The 23,295-nt window shown below is 40.5% G+C and overlaps 3 protein-coding genes across 4 annotated transcripts; 2 read left to right on the top strand and 1 right to left on the bottom strand.

Moving 5' to 3' along the window:
• Nucleotides 1–1,180: 1,180 nt before the first annotated feature.
• Nucleotides 1,181–3,592, bottom strand: thap11 (THAP domain containing 11). The gene has a single exon (XM_071488594.1). It carries the CDS (start codon nt 3,164–3,166, stop codon nt 2,333–2,335), a length of 834 nt encoding a protein of 277 aa, XP_071344695.1. The 5' UTR covers nt 3,167–3,592; the 3' UTR covers nt 1,181–2,332.
• A 3,293-nt stretch (nt 3,593–6,885) lies between these two features.
• Nucleotides 6,886–16,279, top strand: gfod2 (glucose-fructose oxidoreductase domain containing 2). Of its 2 annotated transcripts, none has more exons than XM_071488593.1 (3): nt 6,886–7,017; nt 8,784–9,161; nt 12,831–16,279. In XM_071488593.1, exons 2-3 carry the CDS (start codon nt 8,909–8,911, stop codon nt 13,730–13,732), a joined length of 1,155 nt encoding a protein of 384 aa, XP_071344694.1. In that variant the 5' UTR covers nt 6,886–7,017; nt 8,784–8,908; the 3' UTR covers nt 13,733–16,279. The 2 variants fall into 2 exon arrangements, with proteins under 2 accessions (XP_071344694.1, XP_071344693.1); XM_071488592.1 differs by having other exon boundaries at nt 6,896–7,021.
• A 1,538-nt stretch (nt 16,280–17,817) lies between these two features.
• LOC139627583 (zinc finger BED domain-containing protein 4) lies at nt 17,818–22,677 on the top strand. The gene is made up of 3 exons (XM_071488465.1): nt 17,818–18,253; nt 19,619–20,059; nt 20,998–22,677. Exons 1-3 carry the CDS (start codon nt 17,974–17,976, stop codon nt 21,318–21,320), a joined length of 1,044 nt encoding a protein of 347 aa, XP_071344566.1. The 5' UTR covers nt 17,818–17,973; the 3' UTR covers nt 21,321–22,677.
• Nucleotides 22,678–23,295: the final 618 nt, after the last annotated feature.

The following is a 23,295-nucleotide window of genomic DNA, read 5'->3' on the forward strand; positions in this document are numbered from 1 at the left end:
AAGGCATTATGCAACACTGTTGGGAGTAAAAAAAATAAATCCAGATGAGATTAGGATCTGGATCCTCGCTCTCTCCAATGCTCTCTATCTTTCCATTCATCCACCTCTCCCTCTTTCTCTCCTTCATGTAACACATTATCACGATTGTCACGGTGTTTAACATTACACATTTTAAGTTTGAGTTGAGGAACTGTGTTGCAGGTTTAGATTCACATTATGGCATTGAACAATTCAGCAAGTTACAATCAAAGCTGCCAACAAACACAGACAGATCAAGTAAATTAGGCTGTATGGACGGGAGCTGAAGCTCAGCTCTTCAAGCCTTTATCTCACTGCCATCTAGAGGGTGAAAATCACGCTGCAACATGTGACTGTGCACACTGCCAATTGAAGAACACATTTTACCACTTGTTGTTCTACTAAGTTCAATCTTTTCCTTTATGCTGTATTGTATTGTATTGTATGATTGATAAATTAAAAACACCTAATCACTTGTTGGTTTCACAAATTTGACAATTTGCTGCCTTAAAAACTCTTGACTATTGTGTTTTTCAACTGTTGATCAAAACAGCCAACTTGAACGCATCATTTTACCCTCCAAAATCTTTTAATGCCCACTTTTTAGATAATTTGTGTACATTATAAGTTAAACGATCAATGAATTTACCTGACAGAGTAAACACTGCATAAATCCATAATGGAGCTAACTCTAAACTGCAATCCTCCCTGAAACCTAAACAGGGATCTCTGGGCTTCATTAGTTTTGTGACTTTTGTTGTTTCTCACCAAACATACAATACAAAACAATTTATTTCAAAAACAAGTGACAGATTTACACTTCATCTTCGTCAACTTTTTAAGGTGATGCTTTAAGCACCAGTTCATGTTAAATGTCACTGAACAGGTGTGTAAAAGAGCACTTCAATATTGAGCTGTAATGTTTGTCTTCATGATTGAAGATTTAATGTGATACAAATTATTACTTTTCCACAACTCAACACAAGTGAAAAAGTGCTCCTACCTCTTGACAATAGAGCTAGTGGAAATTTTAAATTTTTCTCTCATTTTCCTTGAAAGAGTCCGAACCAAACCCCTGACTAAAGCCCAGTGAGTTTTTATCCCCATGATACAAGCTAAACTCAAAAAATGATAAAAAAAAAAAAAAAAAAGTACATCAGAATCTTTTGACACACAGTCTGTGTTGGTTTTGTGACTGTGACACCAGACAAAGTCAGGACACATTTGTTGAGAAATTACTCAGCGTGAATCAGCACTATTTCAAAATGAAATTTACTTCAAAATAAGAGCAGAGCAGAGCTGTCAAACCAAGTTCAGAAATCTGAAATGCGTGGAACATTCTGTGCATAAAACATCATGAACAGAACACAAAGATCCAACCACTAAACTTCTGTGTGAGAGAAAAACAATCTAACCATGAACAGGCACATAAAATTGATGTCTCACATAATACCTTGGAGACTAACATACATATTCAAGTTGCATAAAGTATCATGAGAAAGGGTTTTTCTATGTACTTCTCCTTGGATTTCCTAAGGAAAAATAAAACAGTAAAAAACGTAATGCATGTCTTCAAAAAACATACTTTAATAAGATTTCATCTTTTGAGTGCCTTTTCGAGTTTTAAGGAATTCTCTACAGTCCTTTTTCTGTCACACAAATATTTTAAGCAACAAAATGAAAACCACTTTACCTTTGGAGGCAACTCAGATGAAGTCATCGTAGAGTTTTATGTCACTGACTAACACCTTAAATGTGCCAGGAGTAGTGTTTTGGTTACACAAAATCCTATTGATACTTCAGCTTGGTGTACTTTACATTACCTCTGCAATCTATTGTGAGAGATTTCTTGCACCAACCTCCAAGTTTCAGTCCAAAAGTAAGGAAATAAAAACTTCAAACGTCAGAGAAATCTTAAGGAGAAACACTTTATATGCAACTAGGCAGCTCTTAGCATCAGTCCGCTTATAAATATGCAAGCCCGCCTAACTTGGGCTAAGTTTGTGCAGACTACGAGTCCTGGTTGAAAAAAATGAAATATGCATTATTGGCCTTGGTTGGGCTGCAGGCCAACAGTGGACTGAGCCTGTCTGTATGTGATTAGCAATGAGGTTATTACTATCAGCTACATAAACTAGGCAGCCAACTTGTTTACATCAGGCCTACGAAAATTCAGCTCTGCTTGTTGAAAATAAATCGTCACCGCTCGTAGTTTCATACAAAATAGGGCTGGGTCCGCTGTTTTCAAGTCCCTCAGTATGATCTCCTCTTGTCTGAGTCTTTGTAACGGGTCGTCTCCGGTGATGTTGACCCATCAGATTTTCTTCCGGACGCTGAAAGCCACCGAGTTTCCGTACAGCAGCCGGTCCCGCTCCCGCACCTCCTCCTGCAGCTTGGCCTCGGCGACCCGCAGCTGGCGGATGGTCGCCTTCATCTCCTTCATCTTCACCTCCATCAGTGCGATGATGTCCCGCTGCTCGTTCAGTTTCCGCAGCAGCTCGGCCGACGTGGTGCCTGTGGTCAGCGAGTACGAGTGGTCCAGCGGGCTGCTGGTCACACTGACGTACTGCACGGGCAGCTGGTGCAGGGCGGACGCGGCTTCGACCGACGAGTCGTCGGCGGTAAGCTCGTCCGCGCTGCCGACCGGCGCCGTGTAGCAGGTCCCCTCTGACTGCGCGGGCAGCCGCGCCGTGCCCAGGTACTCCCCGTTTTGGCCTATCTGAACCACGGTGATGCTGTCGTCGCTCGCCTCGCCGCCAGCGTTGCCCTCGGCTCCTTCCGCCGTGCTGCCCAGGACGCTGGTGAGGACGATCCCGGAGGTCGCTGCGGCGGCAGGGGCAGGTACCCCCGCGGACACCTTCCTACCTCTGCCCCGCCGACTCCTGCGCTCGTTCACGCCCCGCAGAGGGAAAAGGGACGGTACACGAATGCTGTAGGTTTTCCTCCCGCCGGCGAAATGCACGCTGCAGACTCGGTGCCCGGTGGTGGGCTGGAAGGTGCTGAAGCAGCCGCTGACCCCGGCCCGGGAGATGTTCCTCAGCCACAGCTCCCTCAGCGCGGTGTCCTTAGGAAACGTGTAGAAGCGCAGGTCGCGGTCCCGGTGCGAGTTGTTGTAGCAGCCAGGCACACAGCAGGTGAACCCGGGCATGTTTGCCTCAGCGCCGAGGGTACAGACGCAGTCTCGGGGTGAAGCTTGGATTATTTTATTGTTGTTTCTTTATTCTATGCGTTGTTATCAAGCTCCGCGGCCTGTAAGCGGAACTACACGTCCCACAACGCTAACAACTTCCTGTTTATTTTTTTTACCAAAAACTGAGCCGATGTTCTCCGTGCGACGACTGAATCCACCCGAACTCATCCGGACTCGGACAAAAAGGAGCTTGTGGCTATACTGAATTTGAGGCTGGTGTTTTATTGTCGGTGGTAGATGTGTGGTTTTGTTGTTCGCGGTGTTATCAGGCCAACCGACGTCCACCGAGAACTAAAAGTACCATAATCCCTTGCGCTTCCTGCCCAGGTCCGTTAGTGCGCCAGCGCCCCTGCAGGTCAGAGTGTGGAAACACACCTGAGTACAGAGCAAGAGGCATGTCAACCAACCTGTTTATAATCATCATTATCCTGTTCCTTCACTTAAGTAAAACTACACTGTGGAAATAAATTGAAATCTTACTGTAATAAAAGTTGGTGCTAAAAATGTGGTTAAGGTACTAAAAGTATCAACAGTAAAAGTAATCCATGCAGTAAAAAGGTCCTTTGTGATTACTAAACTGTTATATGTAATAGTATTAGATTATTATTACTTGTGCAGCAATGCATATGCACAATTTATTGTTGTAGCTGGGTTTAATACAGTAAATTGTATTAATAGGTTTTTCAGTTTCAGTGCTATGCCAAACACAACACAACGGTGATCCCGAGACATTACTGTTTTACACAACATTCATCTTCTGGAAGTGCCAATACAGAAACAAAAGAGAAAAACAAAAATATTAGAGTATTTTTTAAAATAATGTATTTATGTGGGGGGGGGAATAATCCAAATTAATAGTTCACAGAAACAAGAAAAGAACTGCTCCTGATAAAGAGATTTTTCCTCATCAAGCTTTCTCCAAGTAACCTGCTAAATGTGAACAGCCAACCTGTTTTTGTGTATCATCCACATTTACAAAGTCAATATCTGTTTCATCTTACTAAACAGTATAGGACAGTGACTAATTATTGTTTTAATCATGGATTCATGTCCAGATTATTTTCCTCTGTTAATTGATTTGATTGTTTGGTTTGTAACATTTCTGAAAACAGTGAGACCTTCACAAAGATTGTTTTGTCCAACCAATAATCCAAACTTCAAAATTACTAAAAAAAAAAAAAAAAACATCTAATGTTTACATTTTGCTTGAAAAATTACTCAATCCATTATCAGCATGGCATTGCCAATTAATTTTCTGTCAGTTGTTCAGCTAATCATTTTAGCTCAACATGTATGTATTTTTGACACAGCAGTCATTCATGTGTTTTGTGCACACAAATCTTAATATATAAAATAACTGGTAATTGCAGCTGTCAAATAAATGTAGACATAAAAAGTATAACATTTTGCTCTAAATTGTAGTGGATTGGAAGTATGAAGTAGCATGAAAATAAAACAAGTATGAATAGTAAGTATGAATAGTAAGAATTTTTAGTAAACTACCTGCATAAACTTAGTACTTAGTTACATTCCACTTAACAGAAAATAATGTCAGCATGTTTGAAAACAACAACCTCATACATAATGCAGAATTTTTTATGAAAAAATTGTCTGTTTTCGAGGGAAATACTTCTCAATTACCTGTTTACATTAACGCGGATATTATTTTCAATGTGCTGCTTTGTGAAAGGCCCTGCGCAGGTGTTTTTCAGTTACAAAGGCTTATTAAAACTCGAGTCAGGTTGAAGTTAGGTGGAGTTATCCTGGGAATTACATGATGTAACCAAACTCTATGAACTAATCAGTCCTGAGAGGAGGTTTAATTAGGCAACATAAGTACAGTAACACCTGCGTGGTTGGACCATGGGTGTGGTGGGGTTATGTCCTAATCAAGTTGTGAAATATCCTCATCCTCACATTGAACATATAACTCCAAATTAAAATAATTCAATATCCACCCCCAAAGGTCCAATGAAAATAGTGTCTGAAATAGTTTATTGTTCACAGAGTAATACACACTACGTTGTTGACATGGTTCCCATATTTATACTGTTGGGGAATGTTTTTCCTGAGATTCAGATCAGTGCTCTTGGATATTATATACATCCAATCAATGAAATATTCAATTCAAATATTCAATAAATTAAATATTTAATTAAATCTATTTTTTTTAAAGGCCCAGATTAGTTTTTCATTTCAATTCAGGATAAACATGTTTTTCCAACATATGTACTCGTGAAATAGAGCAGTGTTGGAAAAATATTACATGTTATATTATTATTGTTTCACATCAAGCATTCATAGTAGATTAAATTTCTATTGTATCCATATTATATGTGACAGTGTTTAATTTGAACGCAGTGTAATTTTGAATCTGTTTCCCGCCACAGTTTTTATCAATCTTGCCATCTGGAACAGCCATGTAGCAGTAACCTTTATCAGCCACATGGTGGCCTTATAGAGCCCTCTTGTGTGCTTGAGATTGTGGTGGCAACCACAGGGAAGTTAACAGTCCCATATCTCCCCATGGAGGATGAATTGGTTTTGATGTTGGATTTCATCCATGGAGTTGGATGGTTGTGCATTTCCACGTCCTGCATTCCTGTCTTCTTTCCAAGGATCCCCATCCAACCACGACTCCACCTGTCAGACCCTTTTAGATATTATCTACTGATCCATAGGTCAGGTCAAACACTTCTCTATACGTTAGTTTGAAGTACAGAATACAGCCACACGGAAACATCTAAGTTTTAAGCCAGATTTCTCAGGTCAATATGGACTATTTTTGGGAAAGATTAGGATAGCACTATATTGGTGTTAATATAATATTAGTTAATATTGTAATTATATCATTATATGTGACAACACAAGGTCTCTAGAATATTTTGGCTGGTCCTCACAACTTCAATGGGCTGTTTGAGGGTTAAGACTTGGTTTAAGGACTAAGGGTTACAATCAGGTTAGGGTTAGGCATTTTGTTGTGATAATTAAGGCAGGGCAAGGAGCCAGAGAATGCATTGTTTTGACAAGTGTCACAAGTAGCATAAGACAATCATGTGCATGTCTGTGTGTGCTTGTGCTTCTATCATTGTGAGGACCAGTTTGACTTACCAAGTTAACTTGCAGACTTGTGCTGTATAGCCTACATACAAAAAGATTTAATAAGGTTACTTTTTAATATGAGGTCTGTGCTGTGTAAAAGCCAGGTTAGCACCTAATCCAAGATTGCCCCTGCTCAATGGGCAAATGTTTATTCATGGATGGATTTTTGTAGTAATTTTGTGTCTCTCTGGTCATTTTGTAGCCTATTTGTGGCTATTTCTGTCTGTGGGGTCGTTTAGTGTTTCTTTGAGGTCCTTTTTCGTCTCTTTATGGTCGTTTTGAGTTTCTTCGTGGTCTATCTTTGAAATCGTGTTACATCTATTGTCGTTTTGTTTCTTTTGAAAGGGGTCTATGACTTTCAAACATGAACAGTCACTTCATATAGAGGCTCTGGCCCAGCAGCTCTCTGACCTCTTGGGCTTCATAAGTACACATATATAACTTTCAAGGGATTTGACGTTATCTGCAAAATAACACGTTTCACAGGAACATTTTTACTCATGTTTGGTGTTTATAGGCCATGTTTTGGAGTCCAGCTGGGGCCGCCTATGTGCCGCTCACTGAGCTCTTCGGTGGTGACCCATCTCCAGCTCTTGTAGTATCTCCGGTTTCCCTTCAGTCCTGCCGCTGCTGCTGAAGTTACCATTAGCAACTGGGCAGCGCCCGGCTCAACACCCACCGCCACCGCTGGTGTCCTGCCCAATACAGTAGGTAGATCATTTCACATTTCGCTACGTATTGTCGTTATACTGCCTTCAAAGACCGTCAGATATATTAACTGTAGATGTTAACTCTGTAAAATACGTACGTTTGTCGTGAGTTTCTGGCTGGCTTTGCTCCTGTCTGGCCGGCTAGCTAAAAGCGCTAGCTAACGTTATCAATAACCTCAGTGTCGAGCAGCTGAGTGGAGCTAGCTTAGTTTGTGGGAGCCTTAGCTATCTGGAGCACATATCCGATACACGTATCTGTTAGATGAAGTAGTGGCCACTTTCTGCAGGTTTGTGGGATTGTAATAATTATCGCCAATACCCGGCTATTATTGATCTCGACCGCGGCAGTTGGGTGTAGCGTGGCTTTGTTATCGGACCAGCCGACAGCAGCACAGCACAGCACAGCACAGCACGGCACGGCTAGTATACTTTCCTGTCTGTGTCTGTGTGTGTGTGTGTGTGTGTGTGTGTGTGTGTTGTGAGAGAGAGAGACACGCACACACACAGAGGCTTCATGTGCCGCCAGCCCGGTAAATGTACGTGTTTGTTGGAAGGCGGTTGTATAGGTTCTGCAGGTGCGCATCAGGCACACACGCATCTGCTCCGGTACACTCATGTTTACAGGGAGACAAGTGAGGCGCAGGGTCAGCTCCTGACAGCCACTACTCTAACATTTACCTCACCTCTTCTCACATAAATATATCATAGTATCTTGACACTCCAGCTCAGTGCAGCTCACAGTAATGAGGATTTCTCAAAAATGGATGTTATTGTGTATGACTGAAACTAATGACTGTTTCCATTAAACATTGATCTGTTCATTAGTTTTTTCGAGTTTTTCACTTGGTCTATGAAGTGCCAGAAAATAGTGGGAAATACTATTCATAATTTCTCATAGACCAAGGTGACATCTTGAAAAATATTGCTTACTTCCAACCAACAGTCCAAAACCCAGTTGAAAGATATTCAGTCTACTATAATGTATGTATATGTGAAGCTAGAAACAGCAAATATTTTACATTTTTGCTTAACAAATGACAAAATGATTATTTAATTATTAAAATAGTTACTGATTAGATTATTGTGGCCAGGTGCTCCGACCATATGAAGCCACTGTAGTACAACAACATTACATGGATGACTGAAATCCACACAGCAGTTACATGTCCATGACAGTCAGATCAGGAAGTCAACAAGTGGCGAATTGGGAGGGCCTCAGGCGAGCTGTGCCGCACAGTATTTCATTTTAAAGTTTGTGAACTTTTCTGTCTGCAGCTTTTTGTACAAAAATGTCACTAAATTATTGTTTAACCTGGATAAGGTCATAAGACATAAATTACACTTGCTACAGAGGTAGGGTGACGTTTACTTTCGGTGGGTGTGGGACATCTGAGGAATGGCATGTTAACTATGTAACAGGACACAATGTAAGTGGCTGTCAGAGACTGCTGATAGGAAAAACTGGTCTAAACCTGTTCGTTGGTACAGTCGGTAGAGCTGCAATATAAATTGATAATATAGAGCTTGTTCCATGAGACAAATTACTGTCTGTGGTTTGGTTAACGTAAAATTGTGATATAAATTTGATTATGGCTTGTCCTTAAATCCCAGTAAAGACAAAATGATTAAGTAAAGCCATTTCAGAAACATACTTTATGGAAGCAGCAGTAATTGTAACCTAGAATATTGTTGCAGTATTGAAACAAAAAAATGCAAATTTTCTCAGTGTCACCCAGTTTTAATGGTCTGTTCATTTACTACAGGTAAACTCTCGCAGATTTCCAGACAACCGTAAAGGCCTTGATAGACAAGTGGATCATAAGCTCTTGGGATGTCAGTGAGGCTGGCCATGGTTCACACATAACGTCACAGTCAGTGGCACACTGCCATGCTGCCAGGAGTCGGTGTGTTTGGCACGGGGAGCACAGCCCGTGTGCTGGTCCCGTTGTTGAAAGCTGAAGGTTTTGAGGTTCACGCACTCTGGGGGCGAAGCGAAGAGGAAGCATGCTGCTTGGCAAAGGAACTTGGCATCCCATTTCATACCAGCCGATCTGATGATGTCCTGCTGCACCAAGATGTTGACCTCGTTTGCATCTATATTCCACCCTCAATGACAAGGCAGATCGCTGTCAAAGCACTGGGTAAGAGGTCATAAACACATGTGCACTTTTACTAAAATGCAGACTTTTATTTACATCTGCCCGGCTGCTCTATCCTAAAACCTTGGGCACATAAGTGTATAACTGGTTTCTCTGGTTTCTTCCTAAACACCAGTTCCAGGTCTTACACTCCAGTTTACTGGTACTGTATGAGCATCTGAGTCACACAAACTGCTAATGTGACCTGACCTAGCTGGGTGTGGCAGGGCAGCTCTTGAACAGATTTGAATATTTGACTGTGATGAAAGTACTCACTAAAAGATGCATATATTCATCATGACTGGATTCCTCTGCAACATATTTTATATTTTGCATAAGAATACTGTGTATATTTAATTATATCTTATATATAAGATATAATTGTGTGATTAATGGTGATCATAGCCATGACCACAAGGAATGTACCCATCTGAGGGGAAAAAAACCAAAGCAAAGCATACAGACGAAAACCTGAAATTCCCCACATCTCACGTCTGTTCACAACACATAATCACCACACTGTTGTATCAGGAAAAGTAGATCTATAAAGTTAACTGACTGTATCTGATGGAATTCCTGAGTGTTGACTTCAGCTTCCTGTTTTAGTTGCAACTTCCTGAGTGTGTCCCACCAAAGGACTTATCCACGGCACTAATTCCAAGGGGTTATGAAGGCTGCTGATCTCCATTTACAAAAATTATGTACACACCATTTTATCATATGTGCTTACAGGAGGATGTTGACTTTTTGTTTATTCATTCCAAACCCAAGGAATTGGACTATAATGCCATCTAAGCCCATCAGCTCCGCTGTCCGCAGTGGTGTCCACACCACGCCTTCAAACCATATTTGGTATACTATAACTATAACTTAAAAACCCAAACAGTCAACAATTAGCTGCTATTTTAAAGGTACATCAAGCAAAAACAAATGCAGTTCAATACAAAAGCCCTTTAATAAACCCTACCTTTTTAGTTGAAACTGTTTTGGAGAGGCATTCAGAATCAGTGTTATTTTAGAGGGTCCAAGTTCAAACGGAAAGCTGTTTCAAAAATGTAGTAGTAGTAGTAGTAATAGTAGTAGTAGCAGCAGTAGTAGCAACTGAGTGTATATAAAACACAAACTGTGTATTTAAATTTAATAAATTAAGGCAAGATAAGGAACCATACTGAGTGGACATGACTCTCATCATAGATAGATAGATAGATAGATAGATAGATAGATAGATAGATAGATAGACTCTAGTCATCCACTAGGGGAAATTCAGTCATCTAATAGTTCTTATATATATATGCAATTTAGATTTATAGGCTATGAGCCACTGCCTTTGGCAGAGGCTGAGGTGTTATACAGCCTAATGGCAGTGGGGACAAAGGATCTCCTGAACTGCTCAGATCAGCAGCACAGTGAGATGAGATGGTGGCTGTAGCTGCTTCTCTGGCTTGCTGAAATGTTGTGGAGAGGATGGTTGATATTGTCCAAGATGGTCTGCATCTTGCAGTGCATGTGTCTCTCTACAGCAGTCCCGAGTGAGTGTGCAGTCTCTTTGTATTCTTGCCTGACATGCTGCTGCCACCACTGACAGATAAAACATGCAGTATTTCACTGCAGACATCAAACCTGAGCCTCCTGAGGAAAAAGAGCTGGCTCTGCCCTTTCCAATAGATTGCATCTGTGGTCAGGGACCAGTCCAGTTTACTGTCCAGGTGCACAGCTAAGTATTTATGAGTGTTTGGCCTTCCCTCGAATGTTGACTGGCTGAAGGGTGGGCCTAGACCTGCAAAAGTCGATGACCATCTCCTTGATCTTGGATGTGTTCAGAAGGAGGCAGTTCTTGTCGCTCCATTCACAGAGGGCCATGGACAGAACCCTGTACTCCCCTTCCTGCCCATTGCTGATACATGCCACAGTAGCTGTGTCATCTGAGTATTTCTGGACGTGGCGAGACTCGGAGTTGTATGTGAAGTCCACTGTATACAGAGCCAGAACAGTCCCCTGTGGAGCCCCGGTGCTGCTCACCACTGTCCTCAAGACACGGTTACTCAGCCTGACGTCTTGTCAGGTAATCCACAAGCCAGAACGTGAAGGAGGGATCCACCACCATCACTTTGAGCTTGTCTTTAAGAATGGGGGTTGGATGGTGTTAAATGCACTTAAAAAAAATCTAAGAACATAATCCTCACGTAACCACCTGGCTCATCCAAGTAAGAATGGGTAAGAATGTAGAGTACGGCATCATCCACTCCAATATGTTGCTTGTAAGCAAACTGAAGGGGGTCTAGTGCATGTTCAACCTGTGGCCTCAGAAGGTGGAGAAGCTTGATGATGTGTGACGTGAGGGCCATTGGTCTGTAGTCGTTTATCTCGACCAGGTTCCCTACTTTAGGTACTGGAACAGGATATGATGTTTTACACAGGACCAGGACCCTCCCCGTTGGCAGACTTAAGTTTAAATCCTCTGGAGAGGTTCAGCCAGCTGATCTGCACAGTCCTTAAACAGCCTCGGGCACACATCATCCAGGCCTGCTGCTTTTCCAGGACATAGCCTGTTGAGCTCCACCTTCACCTCATTTGCTGTAAAGCACAGGAGACTTGACCCCAGTGTGAAGGGAATTGCAGCTGCAGTGTCAGGGTTGCAGCTGTGGGAGAGAGAACAGGTGAGGCTGTGTCAAACCTGTTGAACGAAATGACCTTGTCCGCATCACTTGATATTGCTCGACTGTTCTTCTCTTTATAGTCAGTGATGGTCCTCAACTCCATTCCACACCTCTCTGGTGGTGTTGTGCTGCAGTTTTGTCTCTACTTTCCTTTTGTAGTCCTCCTTCACCTGCTTTTATCTCCTCTTCAGCTAATGTTGCACACACCTGCACTTCTCCCTGTCTCCATCCCTGAGGGCCCCCTTTTTCTGGTTGAGGAGGGTCTTGATGTTACTGTTGATCCAGGGTTTGTTGTTTAGAAAGCAGCATTACAGTGTCCATACAGAAATGAATGTAGTCTATTGCCATTCTATCAAGATCAGTGTCCTTGCTGTTATTGTTTTCCTGTGACTCAAACAGTACATTCCAATCTGTGCACTCAAAACAGTCCCTTAAGAGACTCGCTGGCCTCTGGGGTCCAGTTCCTGAACGAGTGAGTGGTTGCAGCCTGCCTCAATACACAGGGTTTGTAGGAAGGCTGAAGAAAGACCAGATTATAACCTGATATGCCAGGTGGTGGTAGAGCTGAAGTAGTATAAGTCTCCTTAACATTTGCATTCAACATATCAAGTGTCTTATTTTTCCTTGTAGGACAGTCTACAAACTGAGCAAAGCCAGTCAGGTGAGAGGTTAGGGTGACATGGTCAAAATCCCCCAATATTGCAACGAATGCATCCGGGTGCTGGGTCTGTACTCTTGTGACAGTCTTGTGAATGACATCACAAGCGATTACAGGCTCTGCCCTGTCAACAACAGTGATCATGATGAGAGAGAACTCCCTTGTTACAAAGTAAGGTCTAAGACCCACTGCCAACATATCCCAACAGCAACACGTAAGAATAATTCAAACAAGAAAATAAATTGTTTAACAACCAAATATCATGAGGGAGACTTAATCTTTTAATTTTTAAATGTTAGTGTTCTCATTGTCTTTGTCTGAGTAATAATAACTCCATCCATCCCTCTCTCTCTGCAGGTATAGGAAAGAATGTTGTGTGTGAGAAAGCTGCAACTGCTGTGGATTCTTTCAAGATGGTGACTGCTGCCAGATACTACCCCCAGCTGCTCAGCATTATGGGTAATACCCTCCGCTTCCTGCCAGCTTTTGTTGCAATGCGCCAGATGCTGGTGGAGGGATACGTCGGCGAAATGCAGGTGTGCGATGTCCGAGTCTACGGCCCAAGCCTCCTGGACCAGTCTTACGGCTGGACCTGTGAGGAGCTCATGGGAGGAGGTGGTCTGCACACTGTCGGCTCGGCCATCATCGACCTTTTAAGTTACCTGACTGGCACTAGAGCCCATCGTGTACATGGCTTACTGCGGACCTTTGTGCAACAGAACAGTCTGATACGAGGCATTCGCCGTGTCACAAGTGACGATTTTTGTTTCTTCCAAATGTTGATGGGTGGAACAGGATCTAGCTCTTGTGGTGTGTGTTGCACTGTGACCCTGAACTTCAACATGCCAGGGTCATTTGTGCACGAGGTTATGGTGGTTGGATCCACTGGAAGGTTGGTTGCCAGGGGGACAGAACTGTATGGTCAACGCAATGGGAGTACAGGTGAGGAGCTGTTGCTAGGCGACAGTGGGTGGGTGGGACCAGAGGTGAAAGAGATGCCTCTGCCTCACCTGCGGGGGCTGAACTCCATGGTAAAGGCACTGAGACAGTCTTTTCAGGCTCACGAGGAGCGCCGATCATGGGCGCGAGGACCAGTTGCCATGGCACCAACATTTGAGGATGGTCTGTATGTGCAGACGGTGGTCGAGGCAGTGAAACGGTCCAGCTGTAGTGGAGAATGGGAGTGTGTTGAGATAATGAGTCAGGAGCCAGATCCAAACCACAACTTGTGTGAGGCTCTGCAGAGAAATAAGAACTAGATATATTTATACACCCAGTGCAACTACTACATGTCTGACAAAACTGGGCTTTGAATGTTGCTCCTTTACTTCGGTTGCTTTGGCAGTTTACATTTCACATGACTACTTTGCATTTTCACATTTTGAACAGAATATTTTGGTTGAGAGGATATAACTGTGTTGTGTATGTTTGTACCCCCACAGTTGCTATTTGTTTGTTCACTAAATTGTCATCCATAGCTCCATTATTCTCATTCTCACCAGAAAATATTATGAAAGCTCTGTTTTTACTTTAAGTGTGCCAAAATCTACCACGCCAAAAAATAGACGTAGTCCTTTTTGCCACTGAAGCTTGAGGTCATGGAGCCATGACTGCAGATTTCATGCTAAATAAAATATGCATCACCTGTCAGCAAAACACCACACTTACATCAAATATTGGCCGAGAGCAGAACTGTTTAATTCTCAAATAACAAGTGAATGTCTGACGGTAGCATTTCTTTTCACTTCAAGCTGTTTTTTTTTTTACTGTTGGGTTTGGGTCTAGCACAGTTTGTCCAAACTGTTAATTCAGACATTGTTGAGGTTAAAATCTTCATATAGGTTTATAGTCCAACTGCATTAACAGTTGACTCTCTAATGTACATAATATTTACATATTTATAAATATTTTGGTGTTAATGTATCCCCAACACCAATAGCACCTTATTCTGTTTACCTCAGACATGAATGTGAATATCAAGGCATGAGGATTATTTGACTAACAAAATACTTCGACTTGTTGTAGTGTGGTGACCCTGTCAGAATTCAAATCATTCTCCAGTGGAGAGCAACCTGTAAAATTCAGAATAAGAATAATGGAGCTGTTTAGAGTTTTCTTTAAACATGTAATAAGAGGCATAAATTTAGATTTTTAAAAAGATTAAATGAGGGGTTAGTAGGTTTCTATGTTATGACCTGCCATGGCATATATAAGATACTAGGGCTTGAGTAAAATAAGCTATGTAGAGAATAAAAAAGTCTGATTGGTAGAATTGCCCCTCAAAATGCCCATTTCAGAAAGAGGTTCTTCATTTTAAATTGAAAATTTGAGTATCACTCACACCCTATAAGCTAGGACAGAGGCTGTAAAAAGTTGTAGTTTACTGCTTCACAGATGCTTCATATCTAAACCCCTCAAACCACACCTACGTCATCTCAGGATTTTCTGTCATCATTTTATCAAAATATAGTCGTTCAAAGCAAATAGATTATGATATTAAGGAGGTTGAAACAAAAATTCCATGTTCTAGTAATATACTGTAGCTGTATGGTAGATGGTAGATGTTGACTGGAACAAATATAACATGTAAGGACAGAGGTGAAGTGGATTATGTCTCAGAAGGATTTATAGGATTGTTTGGTACCTGCTGTCCACTGTGAAAACAATGGTTATCTATTTAACCAATGAAACTGGCCATAAAGGAAGAAACTACCAACTTTCAGCAGCCGCTTGTCAAGCTTACACAGATAATAACAGATTATTGGTTGAGTAACAAATAAAATCTTTTTACATTATGAGAAACAGGCGCATTCTAGAAAGTGACCTTTATTGTTAAACTGTCAAAGTTTTAGAAGCAAAGCCTGAGTTTAAAATGTGTGTAAAAAGTTTGTTTACATGTGTTAACCATTGAAGTAATTTTATACTTTTACAATATTTCCTTTCATGCAATCTATGCATTTAAAGTTATTACAGATGTTTAAATCTAGAGGGTGGGACCACCACCCCACCTTACACCAGTCATCCTGAAACCTTGCTGATGTTTTCATTGAGTAGAACCACTGGATTCAACATGTGTGAGGGTAGAAATGTTTGCCTCTAACATATTCAGACAAAGCGGTAGAAAGTGTTGAACAGTTTGTGATTGTCGTTGTCACTCACTGCATCTCAGTTCTGCTGAATATCCTAAATAATATTGAAGATGGATGCAGTGTACTGGTTTGATTTAATTGGTCTCCCCCCTTCTTAGACCCATGCAGGATCTGCACATAAGGATACATACATGTTACACGCTTACCTCACGCTATCCCAACAGTGCTTTACAAAAACCCTGAATCAAGTTTACATTAAGTGTCTTTAACACATTTGCCTGCAGGATGCTCCATAACACACCACTATTAAAATACATTCCAATTAAAAGTTTTTACCGTCTTGTTAACAGTTGCTTTTGTTTTTTGTTTTTTTTTGCACTGATAACTGATAAAATGCCACCTATTTAATATGCAGTGTAATGCTTGTACCAGCCAGCTCACTGTAAAATGAATTTAACATTTGTATGTATGAGGAAGACTTTTTGTATTTATTTATGTCTTGGTGAGGAGAAAGTTTCCCTTTATTCATTCTGTTCAGTGTTTGTGTTTTCAGCCTGTGAATTTCTGTTTAAAGCTGTAATATTTATCTTGTTTATATATAGTGTTGTTTTAATTGATAACATGGCTTTTTGAGCACAATGTGTTGCATTTAAGTCGGGAAACTGTACTGTTCATCTGCCTGACAGATATTTCATTTAATAAATACAGTTGTCTTCATTTAGTGTGTTTGGTCAGACATCCGGTTATTAATTCTGCAAAAGAATGATTTCAGTTCTTTACTGAAATGACCATTTAGCAATAATGTTCACAGCATTTTTTTACCCATTAAACATAATCCAATATCTTGTAAATCAAATATTTCTGTCCAGGTCGGGTGTGTCAGTGTTCTAGACTGAGCTAGCAGCATGCTAATCTTTACCTATAGTCAGACTGAAAAATCACTTTCAAATACATTCACTGCCTCATGCAAAATGTTACCTCATGTCTTCTCACTCGTCTCCATAGTCACTTTATCTCCATGGAGGCATTCTGCTGCACTCATGTGGGAGTTGCTGAATGACCAATGTGCATGTGTCTCAAAGTGTAGGTTTGCTCCATCTATTGTTGTGTTTTTATTATCTAACATGACCATTGTCTGAGAACTTTGTACACTGCACCACAACACGTCAAAGAGTAAAGCGACAGAAGCTACACTCAATAGCTGGTTTATTAGATGGACCTAGCTAACAATTTATTTAGAGAGGAGATGACTCAACTTAATCTCATGAATTACAGTGAATCTATCTCTCGTTTCAAATTTCCTGTATTGACTACACAATATAACCATGTAATGGAAGCAGGACAGAAATTTTCCTTATCCCACTGATACATCAGCACTTCACCCTGTTGACAATCCGTTTTTTTATATCAGGAGGAGGTTATTTCTATTCCACATGTCACCACCCAGTGAAATTAGAAGGACCTCAAGGACCTAAAATATCTCAGCACCAGTAATATAAAGGAGGGATCTCTTAAACCTGTAGACAAACTTTACCCTGACACAGAATAACATTGATGTATGGCAAAAGGTTTCTAACTTTATAAATGATAAATGAATGGCTGATTTTCCATTACTATATGGATATACACTCAGTTGTCAGTTTATTAGGTACACCTAAAACATGTGCAAATATGATACAATAGTCCTGCATTAAACCCTACCTTCATGGAGGTTATAATGTTCCATATTTACTCAAACTGTTTTAGAGAGGTCCTGAAAGGTGTGTCTGTTATCTTGTCCATCCTAGTAGGGGGATAATTATTAGGTGTTTGAATCAACACCTTTCTAACACAGTTTACATTATTAACCTTTATAACCTTCATAAAGGTAGGATTTATTGCAGGATTGTTGTATTAGACTGCAATAGTTCTAGGTAGATGTGACATTAGCTCTATGTAGATGTGACAAGTAATATATATATATATATATATATATATATAAATGTAAATTTGCCAACAAAAAAAATATTTTCTGCTTTACATAAGGAATGATAAGAAGGCAGTAAAAACTGTAAATAAGTGGTCTGTTTAATGTTTTTTTAACATTATCCTGTTTTATTTACTTATTTATTCATGTATTTATTACTTACCCTTCTAATTCTTTTTATACATTAAAAACAGGAAATAATAAACTAAAAATAAAATAAAATAAAAATAAATAGAAGGTGAACGGAAGGGGCCAACCCGGATATGACGTCACGGCAGCAGCAAACATAGCTCGGCTAACTTAGCACAACAACTAACACCACTGAGTCACTGTCACACCAATTAAATTTACACCGAGCAGTGTAAATTACACGGCCTTTTTATTTCACGTACAGCTACAAGGCTAAGTATTAGCGGGACGGGATTTGGACAACAGTGGTTGGCTCATGTTGTGTGTTGACAGCCCGGAGCCAGCCAGACAGATGACCCGCAAGAGGAGTGTGGTTTGGGGGTTTTTTAAAACCGTGGACTCACAGTCGGTGCAGTGTCTGCTCTGCAGGGGCTACCAGTCCAGACAGGTCCAGGGCAGCACCACAGCCATGTTGAGGCATCTGCGCGTCAAACACCCAAAAGAGGTCGCCAAGAAATGTAAAGGGAGGGCACCTGAAACCGTGCCCAGAAACGGTCATCCAGACGTGGACATGCACAGTGACCAGTTCTGCTCCGGTACGGTGACTAAATCTGTGGGTAGTTCATCTGAGCTCCGGGTTTCTGGTAGCTACAGCTGCGACCATTAATCGAATAATCGAGTTGTCGATCGACAGAAAATTTATTTTGATGATCGGTTTAGTCTTTTCAAGCGAAAGCATGTAAAATATTTGCTGGTTTCAGGTTGTAGATTGTGAGGATTTGTTGCTTTTGATTGTCATACATGATAGTAAACTAAATATCTTTGGCTGGTGACATCTAAAGAAGTCACTATGGGAAATGTTTCACTTTTTTTCTGACATTTGATAGACAACACCATTAATCGATCAATTGAGAAAATACCCCTCAGATTAATCGATAATGAAAATAATTGTTCTTTGCAGTCCTAGTGGTAGCTCAATGTAGAATCATAACTAATTTAAAGCTTAATCAATATATCAATCTACAGAAAATTAGTATTAATAAATAACTATTTTGATAATCAGTTAGTCCATGCAAGGATCATGTCATTCATTGAGAAATAAATTGGTATATTACTTGGTAATGAAAATAATTGTTAGTTGCAGCCATAAACATGATTATTATATTGACAGATACACTTCCCTGCATGTTACTGCTGTGGTAAAACAGTGTCACATCTCTGCAAACACAAATATTTACTTTATGAATCCAGCAAAAACAGGTAAGTAATTCAGCATGTAATGTAATGTCAGTGTAAATTCTACAGCTGCGAAATGGACAGTGAATGTAGACCTGATAATGACGACAAATATAATGATTTACAAGCTTGGGGTTGTCTTCTTCAGCATTGTTAATATTATCATTATTGTTTCTCTGTGTTTTTATGTGAGATGTCTTCTGTAAAAAATCCCCGTTGACTTCGACTTTTAAAACCCACTTCAGCCACTGTTAATAAAGAGAAGCAACGCCGCTATGTTTCTCTGCACTCAACTGTCTCCCCCATACACCAAAAACAGATTAAAATGTGAATGAAAAGTGCCATAATGTTGTTGTTTTTTTTTGTACAGTATGTGTAACGTAATAGTCTATTATAAGATATTGCATTACTTTCATTCTGGCTTTTAAACAGAGTTTACGTTAATGATGTACTGATCATCATTCGTAAATTCGTAGTCGTAAATTTAAAGAATGGGTCAAAGGTATTGTTAAATGCTCGTTTCACAGAGACAGCAGTCTCTTGGTCAGACAAAACAAACTCTTTGAAGGTGTCAAATCAGAATCTGGTAACTTGTAAGGCGTAATTTAGCTATTTTCTGACATTTTACACACTGAACGATTAGTCAGTTTTAAAAATTCAACATGATAATGAATCATTAGTTGAAGCCCTAAGTATAGGCCTAACTTTATTTTCCTCTTATTTAGTGGATGTGCCACTGGAGGACGGAGACTCTGACATCCATACTACCATGAATGAATCTGATATTAGTTCTGCGATTAATGGCATCATGGAATCAGCACAAGGAGATACAGCAGAACCAATAACACATGGGGAGGCGTGTGATGACAGCCCTGTAAGACGTACCCGGCACAAAAGGAGCTTGATTTGGAGGCACTATGAGCGTTTGGACAGTTTGAACGCTGCTCGTTGCCGCATTTGCATGAAGAAGTTACAGTGCTTTGAAGGCGGCGGCACCAGCAACTTGCGTCGGCACATGTCAAAGAGACATCCGGAGGTATTTTCTAGGCTATTGGTCGACGGGCTTAAGCCACCTCCCTCCAGCTCATCACAGGGCTCAAGTGCTAACAGTGACGCTTTGACCCCATCAGAGGCTGCTGGGGCGACAGAGCAGAGACAGTTTCCAGGTAAGCTTTTATAGCTCACTGCTGTTTGAAATCATTTTTTCAAACAAATCTTCCCAAACTATGCTTTCTGATAATACTGTCATGGCAAATACATGAATTTCTCACCTACCTGTAGTCACATAATTCACTCATAATTCACATATAATGCATACAGTACATGTACTGTATTAACATGTTTTCTGCTGAACCCACTTTTATGAAAGAGAACACAAATGTAAACAAAATTATTAATCTGTCAGATGTTGGGCTACAAACACATTTCAGTCGTTGCTGAAAAAACATTTGGTTTAAAATATAAGCCAAGTTTGCAGCATCACAGCTGTTGTTTTAACCCAGCAGTGTGTAAAGCTTTCTCCCTGTAACTTTCCTTCTTAATACAAAAGGAAGAGAACTAAATGCAAAGTTTAAAAGATCATCCAGTTTGAAATTTATTTAACAACTTCTGTACTCAACTACTCAGGTATTATTAATTTCAAGAAAGCAATTGCGGGCAACAGCAACCATAATCACCTGAGGAACACCTGTGCACCTGCTAATTAATGCAGTTATCCAATCAGCCAATCACATGGCAGCAGCGCAATACACAAAACCGTGCAGATTACAGGTCAGTTCGTATTCAGAAAACATCAGAATGAGGAAGAAATGTGATCTCAGTGACTTGTCACAGACTGTGAGATGATAATTGGTGCCAGATGAGCAGGTTTGAGTATTTCTGAAACTGCTGGTCTCCTGGGATTTTTACACACATTGTCTTTGGTTTACTCAGACAGAGGAGAATTGAGGCTGTTTTGAGAGCAAAGGGGGGCCCGACCCAGTATTAGTGTGGTGTCCCTAATAAAGTACTTTGTGAGTGTAAGTTGTGTCAGTGTAAGAAAATTAATGCTTCAAAAAATCATTTATTTCATGTTTTGGGTCTACGGCATCCGTGTAATTGAAAGGTTCAAGAGCATCTGACGGAGAAAGACGTGTATTGAGGAGAGAGCGGGAGCTGATTGAAGCTCTAAGGAGGACACAGAAGGAGGAGGCTCGGGCTCTGGAGCATCAGAGGGAGCTGCTTGAGAAGCTGCGCTCAGCTGATGCCAGAGAGGCAGCTGCAGAGAGAGAGAAAATTGAGTCACTGAGGAAAGCACAGCAGGAAGAAGCCAACGCATTAAATAGACTAAGAGAAGAGTTGCAGAAGGAAAAAGCAGAGCTACAGAAGAAATGGGAAGAGCTTCAGCAGGAAAGAGAAGAACTTCTCTTGTTTTCCAGAGGACAGTAACCCTCCTGATTCAACATGACCACAGGACTCTGATGTCAGGTTTTCTATTAATGCCTTGGGACTGTTTCAAACATGTGATAATGTAAAAATCTAAATTCCTCTTTTGGTCAGATATACAAAACAGTCAATAGACAGTTGATTTTTGTTTCCACTACAACTGATGTCCGGACATCACTCTGACATCAAAAATATAGACGAACCTCTCCCACCCTGTATCCACTCATACCCACAACAAGCCATTTTCAGTTTTATAAAACAGGCAGAGCCTCCTTCAAACTCTTCAAGCCTGGGGGCGACCCGATAGCCGAGTGGTTAGGGCGTGTACCACATGAGTACAGATGCTCTTAACAGGCAAGTCGCCGGCTTGACTCCCGACCGGCCTGACTCTTTCCTGCATGTCATTCCCCCTCTCTCTGGACCTTTCCTGTCACTCTCTACTGTCCTATCGAATAATAAAGGCACAAAATGCCCAAAAATATCTTTAAAAAAAAAGAAACTCTTCAAGCCTTCAGTACAAGATCAGGGTAGTTGCACAAATTATTTTCACAAGTTTGTCTAGTAATTTTTTTTTTACTCTGGTTGCTATGAGGCCTTGAAACCCTCAGCCACAATACAGCATGTAGTTACTGACAGGTGGTGTGATCCTCTTCTGAAACTTAATTGACCTTTGTCTCGAATTGAGCCTCTTGTAAAATGTGCTAAAAGAGTTTCAATGAAATGCCATATTAAGAATATCATGTTTTCATCATTTGACCTTTTGGTTGAAACTGGATGTTAAGAAGGACATAACGTTGGGAGGGATAATTAAAAAGTGTAAACTATTGTATATTCATGTAATATTTATGTTTTAATTTTTGTTAGATTTTCTTATACTGGAGTCTATCACAAAATTTACAATCAAACCAAAGAGCCACAATTTTATGATTTATTTCTCTCTCAGCCAAAATCTAAGCATTTGATCTCCTGCCTTGTCATCACTTTTATGATATCAAGATGGAACAGATTCGTTATAGCAAACAGAATTCACAAAACTATTTCCAGAAGAAGACCTAACTATATAACTCAAGAGTTTTGCTGCTATGTTGTATCTTTATTCTGTGCAAACTCTGCCTTATCCTGCACACTGACTGATATTCTCGCAGCTCTGTATATATTGTTTTTTGTTTGTTTATTTGTTTTTTGTACCTTTGACTGTCTACTATTTTGCCTGCTTTTTATTTATTGCTGTTGATTGGCAGTTTTGCACAGTTCTTGGAAGTTTTGGATTTGACTTCCCTGTCTTGCTATTGTTTTGTGTAATAGCACTGGGTTCATTGTGTGTTTGTGTTATTGTAAAATAAATAAATAAACAAAAAAATATATATTTTTTAAATGTTTTATGTTGAATTCAGTCCTTTCAGTCCTTCAGCAGCACTGTTTTCTTTAGCACCTACTGTATTTTCCTCTGAAGGTGGGAAATGCTTGCAAGTGCCCAAAGTGGTAGTGAGGTGAGATCATCATGAGTAAAGGGATATTGTTTTAAATACTATTCAGTTTGTTTCTGTATGAAGAACTAAGTCAATGTTGGCATGGACACCTGGTTATGATAAGGTGGGATTCCTGTGAACAGTATCTGCAGTTGGAGCTCAGGTGGCCGCACATATTCACACACCTTATGGTTCCCCACCACCAGGAAGAAATGGTAAGTCATTGGCATGACTACACCCCGTACCGGTATGGGCTCAAATTTGCCTGACCCACAAATTTCATAAAATTTCAGGCCGTTCATAAAGCAGTGCAGTTTGGCTTAGGCTATGCATGAAGCAATGCGTGTACTTCAACTCACTCACACAATATTACACACTTGTAAACTTGTAAACACTATAGTTAGACTTTTTTTTTTCATCCCTTTGCCACCTTTCCATCTCCTCATAGTGGCCTACTTCAGCCGCTTCTTCAGACAAACTAAAGGCAGTAAAGTTTAGCTTTAGCTTGT

The sequence above is a fragment of the Trachinotus anak genome, unplaced genomic scaffold, assembly GCF_046630095.1.
Source record: "Trachinotus anak isolate AG129_WGS33_773 ecotype Australia unplaced genomic scaffold, CSIRO_AGI_Tana_v1 ptg000011l, whole genome shotgun sequence".
NCBI lineage: Eukaryota > Metazoa > Chordata > Actinopteri > Carangiformes > Carangidae > Trachinotus > Trachinotus anak.

Excerpts from the sequence above, each read along its gene's own strand:
- thap11 (XM_071488594.1), bottom strand. The coding sequence starts at position 3,166 with ATGCCCGGGTTCACCTGCTGTGTGCCTGGCTGCTACAACAACTCGCAC.
- gfod2 (XM_071488593.1), top strand. The coding sequence starts at position 8,909 with ATGCTGCCAGGAGTCGGTGTGTTTGGCACGGGGAGCACAGCCCGTGTG. Across the intron at positions 9,162-12,830 it reads GATCGCTGTCAAAGCACTGG|GTATAGGAAAGAATGTTGTG; the intron begins GTAAGAGGTCAT and ends CTCTCTCTGCAG.
- LOC139627583 (XM_071488465.1), top strand. The coding sequence starts at position 17,974 with ATGTTGTGTGTTGACAGCCCGGAGCCAGCCAGACAGATGACCCGCAAG. Across the intron at positions 18,254-19,618 it reads CAGTGACCAGTTCTGCTCCG|TGGATGTGCCACTGGAGGAC; the intron begins GTACGGTGACTA and ends CCTCTTATTTAG. Across the intron at positions 20,060-20,997 it reads AGAGCAGAGACAGTTTCCAG|GTTCAAGAGCATCTGACGGA; the intron begins GTAAGCTTTTAT and ends TGTAATTGAAAG.